Genomic DNA, 14,220 nt, shown 5'->3' on the forward strand with positions numbered 1-14,220 from the left:
GCTGTTGTCAACCCTGTAACTGATGTGTCAACCCTGTTACTTGTATAATATTCTAATATAACTTAAAAAATGTAAATAAAAATGTAATCAATTAATTGTAAATGTTTAGTAAGAGAGGCTAATAATCCACTCAAAATTGAATTGAGGTGTTTAATTTTTGTTTCCATACATTTTTCTTAAAACAGAAGATGCTGGGAGAGTGTAATTTGGAAATGAACGTATTCATCCCCTTAAAAAAATAAAACTTTCAATATTCTCAATTCACAAACACTCTTAATGTAACAAGGGGGAGTATATCTTCCACAGTATATCAGATTTGTTCTATACATGTATTTAAAACCTTTTCAAAAAGTAATTAATATGTTGGTAACAGGGTTGACCAAAAACACACATTTAAATTAGTTAAATGAAAAAAATGAAAAAAATAAGATAGCCTGAGATGGCACGGCACATTTTCCTGAGAGGTAAGGATCTACTTAATCCAAAAAGGGGCTTAAAGATTTTCAAAACAGAAATTTGAAAATCAAACATTAAAAGTGGGAAATGGCACGTTTTCGTATAATGACCCATATATGTATATATATATATATATGTATGTATATGTATATGTATATATATATATATATATATATATATATATATATGTTTTTATATAATGTTTGCTAATATTGTTTGGCTCAAATTCTCGGATTCAGTACATTTATTTTAAATACATAAACGTCCCTAACATACATTATCAGGTAAGAATCCGCTATGGTCAACTTTTCTAGTAGACTTTAATTCGTGTTTATTTAATTAATGAATTAAATGTTTATACGGAGATAAAAAAAAATCTCACTGTTCAACTTTATATAAATTTTCCACCACATATATGTGTATATACATATATATATATATATATATATATATATATATATATATATATATATATATATATATATATATATCAGTGGTGGAGGAAGTACTTAAGTTTAGTACTTAAGTAAAAGTACAACTACCCTGCAAAATATATACTTAAGTAAAAGTATAATTACTACATCAACATCTTACTTAAGTAAAAGTCATAAGTACATACTTTTAAATTTACTTTAAAGTATTTTTTTAAGTAAAAGTACAATCAGTTGTCTCAATGTCTGGGCTGTTCAATTGTAACAATCACAAACAATATCTATTGTGTACTGGAAAGAGTTGTTGTGCAATACTGACACTGTAAAAATCTGGTTTTTTACTTATTACTCATTAAATAATAATTAGGCTAAGCCAATTATGACGTACAATTTATTTTATTATGACATACAATTTATTTTATTTTTACTATACTATTAAGAGCAGTAAAAAAAAACTCAAAAGTACACAGGTGAGTGTTATTCTGAACACTTTAATCAAATTTGTAGGACCAGTTTATTCTGCACAATATTATTCTGCTCAATATTACATTTATTTCTGTATTTTTGATCAAATAAATGCAGGCTTGATAAGAAGAAGAAACTTCTGTCAAAAACATTAAAAATAGTAATTTTTCCAAACTTTTGGCCTGTACTGTATATATATATAATATCATGATATTGACGAAAAACCACTGTCATAGTTCAAAATTGTTCACAATCGAATCAAACCAAGATATAGTTTTGCATGCATGCTTACTTGTGAATGTCAAATAAATACCCAATGTTGTATGGTAAAGAAGCTAGGAGCCGACGCCGTATAACATCTCGGTTACGTATGTAACCTTGGTTCCCTGAATAGGGAACGAGATGCTGCGGTGACGTCACCACGTATGGGAACACCTTCGGTGTGACGAATGTCTGAAGCCCTACACCATCCCGCCAATCCTATTGGCCAAATGGCGCATAGCACCACCCTACGCATGCGCACGCATGATATACCTGGGTGCAGCGCGCCATTTCGCTCAGATTTCATGACTGAAGATGAAGAAGTTATCAAGGTACGGAACGGCCAGAACCGCAGCATCTCGTTCCCTATTCAGGGAACCAAGGTTACATACGTAACCGAGATGTTCCCTATCATAGGTCACTTCGATGCTGCGGTGACGTCACCACGTATGGGAACGATATACCAAAACGCCTGACGTACCTGATAACTGAGATCCGAGGAAGCATCTGCTCAAGCGGAGAGAACCCGGGAGCCAGGAGCCATCCTCACATCCAGACTGTAGGACTTGATAAAAGTGCTCGGTGAGGACCATCCTGCCGCAGCACAGATATCATCCATAGAAGATCCACTGAGAAAAGCTTGAGAAGAAGCCACAGCTCAAGTGGAATGATCCTTAATTCCTAAGGGCGAAGCGAGTCCGCGCGCCTCATAGGCCAAAGAAATTGCCTCCACCAGCCAATGGGACATGCGCTGTTTTGGAACCGCATGGCCCTTACTTTTATGTCCAAAACAGACAAACAGCTGGTCAGATTCACGCCAAGGGGCTGTACGATCCACATAAGTCTTTAAAGCTCTCACAGGGCAAAGACTTAGATCTTCTGATCCAGCCTCAGCAGGTGAAAAAGCTTCCAGGAACACTTGCTGAAAGCGAAAGAGGTTAGATGCGACCTTAGGAACATAGTTAGGCCTGGGCCGCAGCAGCACCTTCACAGAGCCCGGTGCAAATTCCATGCATGAGGGTGAAACAGAAAGAGCCTGTAAATCCCCAACTCTCTTGAGGGAGGATAAAGCCATGAGAAGAAGTGTCTTCAGTGTCAAGAATTTATCCGATACGGTTTCCAAGGGCTCAAACGGATGCCCTGATAAACCTAGCAACACAATGGATAAACCCCATGAAGGAACTTGCACAGGGCGGAAAGGCCTCAGCCGTCGCGCACGCTGTACGAAACGAGAAACTAGTGGATGACGCCTCATAGAGGCACCGCCTATGTATTCGTGGTAAGCTGAAATGGCTGCCACGTAAACCTAAAAGTGGCTGGTGTTACGCCATCCGAAAAACAATCCTGGAGGAACTCCAGCACTGAAGCCACTGGGCAGTAAACTGGATCCACATTACGATTGCCACACCAGGCTGCAAACAGTCTCCACTTGAAAGCATATAAGCGTCTCGTAGAAGCTGCTCTAGAATTCAATATAGTCTCAGTGGTTTCAACAGAAAGACTGGGACATACTAATGCACTCCGCTCAGTGGCCACGCCCACAGTTTCCACAGATCCGGCCTCGGGTGCCAAATCAGCCCCTGTGCTTGTGATAATAAATCCTGTCTGAGGGGAATCTCCAAGGAGAGCCCGCTAGCAGACTGATCAGATCCGCAAACCACGGTTGCGTGTGCCATCGCGGAGCCACCAGCAGCAGCTGATCCACTCTGTCCCACCGTATTCTGCATAATACCGCTGGGATCAAACGAATCGGAGGAAAAGCATACAGACTGGTCCTGGGCCAGCTGTGAGCTAATGCATGCACGCCCAGGGGCGATGGGGGGCATAGGGAGAACCATAGCGGGCAATGTGTAGTCATGTTTGACGCAAATAAATCCACTTTCGCTTTGCCGAATATCCGCCATAAAAGATTCACCGTCTGGAGGTGTAATCTCCATTCTCCCTGTTCCAGAGCCTGTCTGGATAGCATATCTGCTCCGAAGTTCAAACGTCCGGGGACATGAACAACTCGGATCGACAGAAATTTCTCTGAGACCAGAGAAGAACATGTCTCGCCAGCCTGCACAGGGGGCGAGAGCGTAATCCTTCCTAATGATTCAGGTATGAGACAACGCAGTGTTGTCTGATCTGAGCAGCACAAGACGGCCGATCAGCAGATTCGCGAATTACTGGAGAGCCAGAAAACTGCCAGTAATTCCAACCGGTTTATATACCAACTGCGTTGTGCAGCTGTCCACACTCCATGGGCTGGTAGCCCTAGACAAACAGCTCCCCAACCGGTCAAAGACGCATCCGTCGTGACGGTCTCTGGGAAAGCTCAAATCCCGAACCCCGGTAGGAGAAACTCGGTTGGCATCCATAGCTTTAATGACATCACACAACTCCGTGTCACCGAAATCGTCGGATGCGGAAGACAACGGGGTGAAATATTTCGTCTTTCCGCCCACTTTTCCACTGAAAAGGGCGCATGTGAAGTAACCCCAGACAAATTACGGGGAATGCCGCTGCCAATCGTCCAAGTGGTTAACAGACGGACGCCCTGGAGCCGCAACGGGGCCAGAGCTACATCCATGCATTGAGAAGTACGGGGTCTACGACTTCTATAGCCCCTTTGCTCAGCAGAGTTGACATCTCCCGTCACAACACTGCTATTACCATCAGTCTACCACCGTGGAAAGAATTCAGCGGAAAGAGGCGGGCCTCTAAAAAACGAATTGGTGTATCCGTGACAATTGTGCGTAACACCCATTGAGAAATGCCGGGCAAGCGATCCACGCGACCCAAAACGATACTAGCAGTCTCAAATTTCCGCTTTCTGCAACGCTGTCATACACATAATGTCCGTGCACGGAAAAGCCTGCGGCATTCGTGCACAGGGGAAGTGTATGCATAAGAGCTATTGCGTCCCGTTGTGTATATTCCTGAACGTGTCCACGGCAGGAATTAGACCAACGAATTGAACATCAGGCTCTGCCGCTAACTAAAACGGCGGCTGTGCGGGCCGTCATAAACGGGTCGTCTGTGTAAGACCCTTGAATCGCCCCTCAAGATCTGAAAACTGGATTGCGCAGTGTCTGAGGGATTATTATTTATTATTTACGCCTGGCGTTACAGCCCGATCCAATGCTGCTCGAAGCGCTGTTTGCTGCGAGACAGTCAATGTTAGAGCGTAGGGACTGCAGTGAGAGTGTTGGATGCACACCAAGATAAAAATCGGGCCACGTCGCCATTGCGAGAACGTGGCGGCTGTATGAGCAGTCATAAACTGGCCATCTCTGCCAGCCTTTTGTGCCGTCCCTCAAACTCTGAAGGCTGGATTGTGCAGAGTGTCTGAGGGGGCGCTCAAATGATAGCTCAATCCAGTGATGCTCGAGGTGGCTTTGCTGCGAGACAGTCAATGTTAGAGCGTGGGGACTGCAGTGAGAGGGTTGGATGTGCATTAGCAGTCCAACAGCACTCTCTAGTGGAGGGCACAGACCCTGGCAAACATAGAAGGAAAGCGCAAGCGTTCAAAACACGCGCTAAGCGCGTGAGTTCTTTGGCCAATCAGATCTCCGATCTGTTTCAACGTGCATTGGCCAGCAACGCCAAAACGTCAGTCGACCCAAAAAAATTTTATGCAAGATTCGGAAGGATGTAACGACACGCATTTTAATAATGTAGTGGAGTAGAAAGTATAGATAATTGCTGAAAAATCTACTTGAGTAAAAGTATAAGTATGCATTATTTTTTTTACTTAAGTAAAGTATAGATACGTAAAAATTTACTTAAGTACAGTAACGAAGTACAAATACTTCGTTACATTCCACCACTGATATATATATATATATATATATATATATATATATATATATATATATATATATATATATATATATATATATATATATATAATATAATATAATGTGTTTTATTGTATGCTTTGTATTATAATATTATCATTTACATCTCTAATAATTTTTTATTTATATTATTATTTTTATTTATATTTATTAATAATAAACATTCAGTATTGAAAGGCTTCAATGCAAATGTAATTTTATGGTACAAACATTTTGACTCCTGTTTTACAGCAAAAAAAAAAAAAAATTAATTAATTAATAAATAAAAAAAAATTAAAGAATTATCAAGTAAATCTTTACAACATACTCCAATTTCTAAATTAAGAGTTGTTCACACTTGACCCAAATTGATGTGAATAAATTCACACTATATCCAAAAGAGGGAGACAAACACCCATAAATAGTCGTCAGGCTAGCATTTGAGATGGTCTAATATTTTTATGTATTATAATATCTAATATATATGAAAAAAAAGAATATACACCACTAACACAACAATTATTATTATTATTTTTTAATATGTGCTTCATCACCTTTCTTAGCCATTTTAATTCGGATGGTTGTAAATAAAAACTCAAAATAAAATAGGAGAGAACTATGAGAAAGGGTCAAAGGTCGTCATCTATGGCAGTTGCATGAATTAAAAACATCACTCTGAATGGTTACAAAGACTTGCTCGGTCCACTGCAGTGCACATCAGAATCACATGATGTGTGAAGATAATTTAGAAGTCAAGCAGCTCTCTCTACGTCCTTCATTCTGACATTTGGCCGTTCATCCTAATGCACAGATTTATACACACACAAAGTAGCTCAACTGTACTCACTGTGGTTGATTAAAAGGGCTGATCAGCTTCCTGCCGACTGCGCCAGCATCCATAAGTCACACATCGGCGGTCACAAACACTCTGATGATATCATTAAACTCTTTCCCATTAGTGCACTCTAAAATCAATCCCTTAATTCACTGTGCAAATATATGAGTATGAGGTGTGATGTATTCCTGGTAAAATTTCAGTTTCAGTGGAGACTATATAGACCTTCCCAGGTCTTAAAATAAATAAACGAATAAATATATATTCCAAGTTTCTGGGAATCTTTCAGACTGGTTACATGCTCTCAAAAATCGATAACATACATGTTTGTCCTTATACTGTAAATATGAACATTTCCTTTTCCACAGTGTTTTAATTGCATTGCGCTGAAAGGGATGAACTAGTACTAATTTCGAGCAATTAGTGGCAGCACTAGTATGAAACAAGAACAGGATCAGACCCCTTCCTGCTGCTGTTCATGAGAAAATAAAGAGCTGGTTTTCATTTGTTTATGGTGCAAAAGGCATCTTTATGAGGTTTAGTCCCTTCACTTGTGATTATGTTGATGAAAGAAGGTGCTTTATTGTTATTGAGGCTTCATATTGTGAGAATAAGAAAAAGATATGAAAGAACAAGATATTATAACAGGAGGTTTTGTTGGATTTCATTTGTACTATATAAATAGGCCTGCTTCCCACCCACATTTCTGATCAATACACACAAATATTAACATCAAATACACCATTTGGCCATTTAACACTCTCTTTTCTTGTCAAAGTTCACAAAAATCAAGTGAAATATGTTCTGCCAAAGCTTTATCAACACAAAATAAACATATCTCTCATGTAGCTATTTCTAAACGAAATGGTTGGAAAAAAAGAGATAAAGTGAATAAAGTTTTTTGAACTATATCAGACATCGTCCGTCTATGGACATTGTAATATATTAATTTCTTAAATTTCTTAATTTCTTAAACAGTTGCTGTGTCCATGATATTGTCCAGGCATTTCATATCAGCTGATGTATTATGGTTATCATTTTATGTCTATTGAAAACGACCATAGAGCACATAAAATACAACTATTAAAAGCGGTTTAAAAAATTTTTAATAGTAAAATACAATGTGTATGTATTATAATTTTTATTATTATAATATAAAAATCCCATATTATCTGTATACTGACGTATGCGTGATGTCATTTTTTCTCAGTTCGCGCGCAAAGTAGGCTGTAAGCGTCACTTTCAGCTCCGTCAAAATTGAAACGGTTTGATTATTTATTTACATCGATAACATATCATAATAAAAAAAAAAAGTATCGTGAGATTATTAATGTGAAATTCGTCCTTTGTTTCGTGTTCGTTAGATCGTGTTCGTGTCTAATCATAAACTGCTAACAGATGTTATCATTAAGAAAAGTTTGATTATATTTATGTAAAATACATATTTTTTTTATTCACAGCTGATGTCCCATCAGTGTTTTCCCTCAGAATCACCATATAGTCGTTATTTTCAGCAGTTAATTCTGTATTCAATAAGTGAGTAAAGTTTTATAGTTTTAATAAGATTTGTTTGGTCTTTTTGCAGGAGAAAACCACGAGGACTCTTCACAGGGTTATTTAACTGTGAATAACTTTCATCCATTTACTGTAACCTGAATACCAACATATGCCAGTGATGATGTAAGTACTGCAAATAAGACATACAAACTAAATGGAGCTTATTTACTGTTGCACGTTTTAGTTTTCCTGTTAGCTCAGTCTGACATGTTAAGATTTTTGCTGCCAAAGCCAACGAGTTCTTAGCTTTACTTGGTATTGTTGCCAATCATATCACTGTGTCCTACTGCACAGAAAGATTTAACCTAGTGGGCAACTGATGACACAGACTCATGCCAGGATTTCTAAATATGATGAATGCATGCAAAACTGGCATGAAAGTAAATGATGGTGTCTCCAATCGACCCGGTTAAAAAGAGCCAGTCTCTGGAGTTCGTATTAATCCTCTCAAAGAGCACGATGACACTCTACTCTGTGACAAACGGCAGCTTTTAATTGTGCCACGAGATCCGACAGGATAAATTGGCACAAGGGCAGAAACTCTTGACAGTTGCATTATGGGAAATGAATAGTAACTCATTTTCAGTGAGCAAGTACCAGTGTGATGAACTCAAAGTGGCTTGTAGGGTAGTTCAATTTTCACAGTTTCAGATGATCTGAAAAATTAAGTGACACTGGTAATGTGACAAGGACGTCAATGCCAGTTTTCTCAATTACAAACACGCATCGATCACAAACTATAAAACAAGTATGAGTCTTTTTCACCATGGTATTACTGTTTTCTGGACATGGTACTACAGTGTTGTTTTAGTAAAAAAATTACCATATACAACTAGCATTGGCATTTATAGCTAAAATAAGCATTTTATAATTAAAATAATATTTTTTATTATTACTAAATAAGCATGCACAACACACACTTTGTAATACTACAACATCCAGATACCTTTTGCATTGTATTTTTTAACATACTATGATTGTAGATGCACTAAGTCTTTTGCATGCCATTTAGGATGGATAGTTTGAAAAATTGGAATGTTGCTTTTAAAGGATATTTATTGGAAACCCCAAACACATTGCACATTCACAACAGCAGCAGCTGTGCCAAATCAAGACTAAATGCATCTTTCCAAATGCGTATATTTGATGCGTTTGGAGGACAAGGCACGTCTCAAAGGCACTAGTGTTGCACTACAAGATCCTCATCAGAATGCCCTGACGGTTGGGTTGTGCTGCCTGAAGTCATTGGCAGTTGTCCCTACATCTGCCAGAGACATTCCCACATCAGCACAAGAGACGACAGAAGGAAATTACATTCATCAGTCATTTATGATGTCCCTCAATTCAGTTAAACAAACAGAGCATGTTCTAAACCACCACGAGGCCACATAGAAAGCCTGTGGGTGACTTTGGACAATTCAGTCCAGTTATACGTGAACTGCTGTTTAGATTTAATCATGGTTCTGATGCCATTTTAATATACATTTTCCTGAGAAGAGTCGGTGTCAGATGTCATCCAACGATCTTGATGGATGCCTCATGTTTGGATTTTCTCTTATTCCTCTTGGGTTTGATCTTTCAGCTCATGCACTCATGTCCTGTATCCTGACACCGTCTGATTCTCATGAACATCCCCTTCATCTTTCATCTCCCTCTTTCTACTTTCCATAATGTAGGTTCAAAATGTATTCTACCTTCTATCTGAATTGCTGAATAGTTCTGAGGTAAGTGAACAGTAAGGCTTGAAATCGGGAGCCACTTGAAATTCAGAACCATTTTTTGTCCATTTTTATAAAGAATACTGCAGCTGAATAATTTCAGTGAGGTCCAGTTTTCTTAAAGTAATTGAAAGTCTGCGTACATCTGTTGGTGGAAATGGAAAATTATACTAAAATACAGAAATAAAGAAAAATCCGCTATTGAATCTACAGCATCATGGCTAAAGAAATCTTGTACATCCTGAAGAATTATTTTAAGCTCCTTCTACTTCTTTAGTTAAACATGAACAATCTACTGACATCCACTTTAAAGCTTAATGAAGTAACAGTGAGACGTTTGTAAAATCATGAATGATGTTTATTATACCTTCATAGATAAATAGAACAGCCTATTATCTGCCGACCGCACTATCAGGCAATATGTACGTTTGTAGTAAAAAATCAAAGGAAAGAATAAGAGTACTAATGAATCTGCTGATTTCCATGATAACACTGATAAGAATATTTGATCATTCTTTAACATCACCTTTACATACTGGTGGTCGTTTGTGCTTTGATATGAAGTTTGCAACATTAACATACATCCCTGCGAGTACAGAATTCAAATAAACAATACGTGGTTAAAAGTTCAGTTAAATTTTCATTAACAGAATCGAAATAAAGACAGAAGAATAACAGTCTCACACGGACATACATGCACACATACGTACTGTACGCACGACTACAAAAGTTAGCATTCGTGAATGGAGTGTCGTACAAGAAATCGGTCTGATCCAGCCAGCGATACAAACTCTGGTTTGTTACATTCCAGATCCTGGAAACGCTTTCATCCAGAAACAGACCAGCAACACAACGCAAATGATAAAACATTCGTCACAAACATTCTTGTTCAGTCACACCTTCATGCACACATAAACAATCATGTATTCATAATCATGAATATTTTAAGTGTCCTTTTGGGGACTTCCCATTAAAATTTCTTGTTAGTCATATATGCTAATCATTAAGGTTGGAACGATACATGTTTTCGTACCTAACCGTCACGGTATGGACATCTCGATTTGGTGCCTTACAATGAATGCAGGCAATTCACCCTAATCTTGAAGGGGGCGCCCGTAGCAATGTTTGATAACCAACCGCCAGCAAAAGAATAGCGAATGCCATGAGTTGCGCACAAATCCCAGACAGTGAGCATGTGTTGATTCTGAATGTGTCTCTCACAGACTGACAATGGTGTGTACTTTAAAGACTTGTGAACTTAATGGTTTGCGAAGTGGAGCTTTGTGCTCATGTATCCTATCTCCCTTATTCGGCACAAATCCAAATACACCATAATATTTCCATATTTGCAATGTAATGTCTCTGTTTGCTAAACTATTATTTATTATGTAAATTATAGGCTTTGTACTTCAGTTTTGTTCCAACGGTGACACAGGGCCAGGCACGCTGATGTTTTGGTTCACTGTATTTTATTTTGATAAAGTACCAACTGCACTGTCAAGTTAGCAATGCTGGAACTGATTTTGTGTTTGTGTGTGTGTGTGTGTGAGCGTGTCAGCACGATCACTTAATTCCTCTTTCCTCATTCCAGCAGAATCAACTTTAAACACTTATTGTCTTATTAATACTGCATCACTGTATAAAGATCTGCTTTTATTTGTGTACACTCACAATGAAAACAAAACATTGTGCTTTTGTAAAATAAAGAAAACAGATAGGATATGGCTTTCTGCCTTTTGATATATAGGATACATTACGTTTTTTCCCCCTTGTTTATCTGTAAACTAAATCGAATATATATTCAATATATTTGTTCCTTGTAATACTATTCCTTGTATACTGCAGATTTTTCTTACATATATATCAATAATAATATCTAGTATTTTCAAACCTGGCTGGAATTTTTAAAAAATTTGTACTACTGTCTGTTCAAAATAAATGAAAAGAAACAGAGCATAGTAGATTTTTTTTTTTTTTTTTTCTCCTGTTGTACCGAAATGGTATCGAACCATGACCCCAGAACCGAGGTACATACCGAACCGTGACATCTATGTACCGTTCCATTCCTACTAATTATGCAACAGACTAATCCTACATTTTGCCATTTTTAGATATGAATTTAAACATTGATTACTTTTGAAACATTTTATAATTGAAGAGATGTTCTGACAAGTTTCATCAGCCTGCTATTACTCTGGGGTCACTGAGAAATGTTATCCTGTTAAAACCTGCACACGCACGCATATACACATGAAAACCAACTTTACACCATCTTCCAACACTTGTGTATAATTGAGGCTAACTTGGCGATGGAAATAATGAAATCTAAATAAAACGAAAAACATGCACAAGATGACCAGCATGCATTTACAAGATGAGACCTGTAACACAATGTCATATGGGATCTGAACCCTCCAGCGTCCTAAAATCCCCCTTTTAATGCTTGTAATGGCCACCTTTTTCAGAAAGTTACATTCTCGTGAGATACAACGAGGCTGAATCGATCCAGCAGATCAATGGACAAATGAGGCTACATACAGTGAATAAGCGCTATATCTACTGACCTACGTAAGCCACTGGTCTTAAGATAGTTAAGAGCCATCACTATGTACACGGAAGGCATCAGGGTCCAGCTGCAGAAAGCTATTCGATGTCCAAGTCCCCTAATGTGTCAATTCTTAGACTTCAAGGAGTTTTGTTTTTGAGGCAGTATTTCCTTGAAATGTTCAAAAAACATCAAAAGTTTCCCATGGAACATTTTAGTGAAAATAAACTTTGTTGATCGGCACCATTGCTCCGACATCTGGATATATCTCAAGACATGGTGGTTTTCTAGTGTGTCGCAGATCCAGAAGGTTTATACTGTACTGTCCGGTTGTGAAAGGAGTCCGTACTGATGTGGTCAGCTTTGGTTGTTCTCTGTCAGGCTCTTACTTTACGCTCAACAGGTGAAGTCTTCGAAGTTGCCCTGGCCAGGATGGTGAGGTAGCATGTTGGCTGGGTATGTTGACGGGGTATGAAGGTTGTCACAGGGAGCCTGAGGGTAAAGATAGATATTCAGAAACTGCACAGTGTAAACTGAATACTTCCTTCAATTAGGCAATAAGTAGCATGTGAAACATTACACGGTATGATGCAAAAATTATTTCAGACATGTCCTGATTGTGTACATGTGAGAGGTACATGTCAGTAAGAGGCATCCAGTTGCCATCTCCGAAAATACAATTGTGTAAAAATGGCTGAACTTTTGTCAGTTTAATAAAAAAAACTCAAGATTAAGCAAAAAACCACAATTGATATAACTACTATTTCTGGCAATGGAACAGCACCTCATGCAGTTTTCTGGCTTGTACAGGCATATAATATAGTTGTACATGTAGTAAACATACTGGATACTGTAGACATACAGTAGTATGAGTTATATAACTATACTATTCTGGACATAGTCTTTACTGTCTGTAAGTATGAGTTTATTAGCCAACAGATACTAGTGTGATAGTTACTGACGTGACGCTTCACGTCATCCAGGCTGAGAACGGCTCCTCGATCGCCGTTGCTGCTCCGCTGGTGTTTCTTCTTGGCACAGCGACACAGTTTGAACTTGATCACCTTTGAAGAGAGAAAATAAACCCACAGCTAAAGCTTTCTGAGCAGTTCACGCTATGATATCTGCTATAGATGCTCATGTGGAGAGAAATTCAATTTTAACTAATTTATAATTTTACTTGAACGTCTGATCATGGATAAATCAGAAAAGCATGAAACAAAAACCAAAAAAAAAATGCTAATTTAGATTAGAATGGCAAAAATGGATGCATGGAACTGAAAACTTGGGTTTTTTTAGATGTAAGACTGGCAAGAAAATTTCCAGGAACTCAAAATGTTCTAGTCTCTAAACTCAGCTTTACTAGAGATTGACAGAAACGATGCGTTGTAACAGATTAGAACTCGTAACTGGGGCATTTCCCCCCACTTCCCATGAGGGCCTCCTGTCACACAGAACAACATGATGGATTGATGATGTATTGTTTGTTATTGGCTTTTGGCTGTCATGTACCAGGAGACAGTTTAAACCAGCCAGATTACACAGACACAAGTCCTGGAACTGACAGTATTTGTGTCTCATTTCCTGCAAATGATTCCAGCTTCCACCTGCCATATCTGACAACCTGTCTCCCATCTGTGTCCTGATGTCACAGGCGTTACTCCGAGCCTGGCGTTGAGTCTGAATCTGACTCTAGGGACTTTTTGCGTGGAGTTTCAATTTATCAAAATTGGTGCATTGCTAGATTTATTTATATTTTCCACAAGAATTGTTTTGGGTAAGGAACCCCCAAATGAAATCATTATTCTGGGAATATAAATCACAAAAAATGACTTAAATGTCTCAGCCTCATGCAAAGCTCGTGAAGTCATGCTGCTTCATAAGATTGCTTGCCCAGACCTTGGCCACTACTGTTAAGCACTCCTAAAAGGTCTGTACTTCACATACAAATTGAAAATCATGAATTACTATGTAATGTGTGATTTTGGTAAGAATAAAATAAAAATATTGGGTGGGGTATATATTTTTTTCTCTCTGTCTTTCTGATGAAGGCCCCCAAAACTTTCCACATATCTTTATTGGGAATTGTGGCGAGTGGGGCGGGGCCGAGAGGCGTGGGAACGAGGAGTGA

At 38.4% G+C, this 14,220-nt stretch overlaps 1 protein-coding gene across 4 annotated transcripts in view; it reads right to left on the reverse strand.

The window, feature by feature from the left end:
- Nucleotides 1-9,880: 9,880 nt before the first annotated feature.
- The window catches only part of LOC127942846 (acid-sensing ion channel 1B), a 130,055-nt gene continuing 125,715 nt past the window's right edge, over nt 9,881-14,220 (reverse strand). For 3 of the 4 annotated variants that reach the window (XM_052538838.1, XM_052538839.1, XM_052538836.1), the window contains 2 exons: nt 13,052-13,153; nt 9,881-12,581 (listed from right to left, as the gene is read on the reverse strand). In XM_052538838.1, the coding sequence (XP_052394798.1) occupies nt 12,486-12,581; nt 13,052-13,153 (198 nt within the window). In that variant the 3' untranslated portion in view covers nt 9,881-12,485. Of the gene's footprint in view, nt 12,582-13,047; nt 13,154-14,220 lie in introns of all 4 variants that reach the window. The other variant, XM_052538837.1, reaches the window with a different exon arrangement.

The sequence above is a fragment of the Carassius gibelio genome, chromosome A22 (assembly GCF_023724105.1).
Source record: "Carassius gibelio isolate Cgi1373 ecotype wild population from Czech Republic chromosome A22, carGib1.2-hapl.c, whole genome shotgun sequence".
NCBI classification, from domain to species: domain Eukaryota; kingdom Metazoa; phylum Chordata; class Actinopteri; order Cypriniformes; family Cyprinidae; genus Carassius; species Carassius gibelio.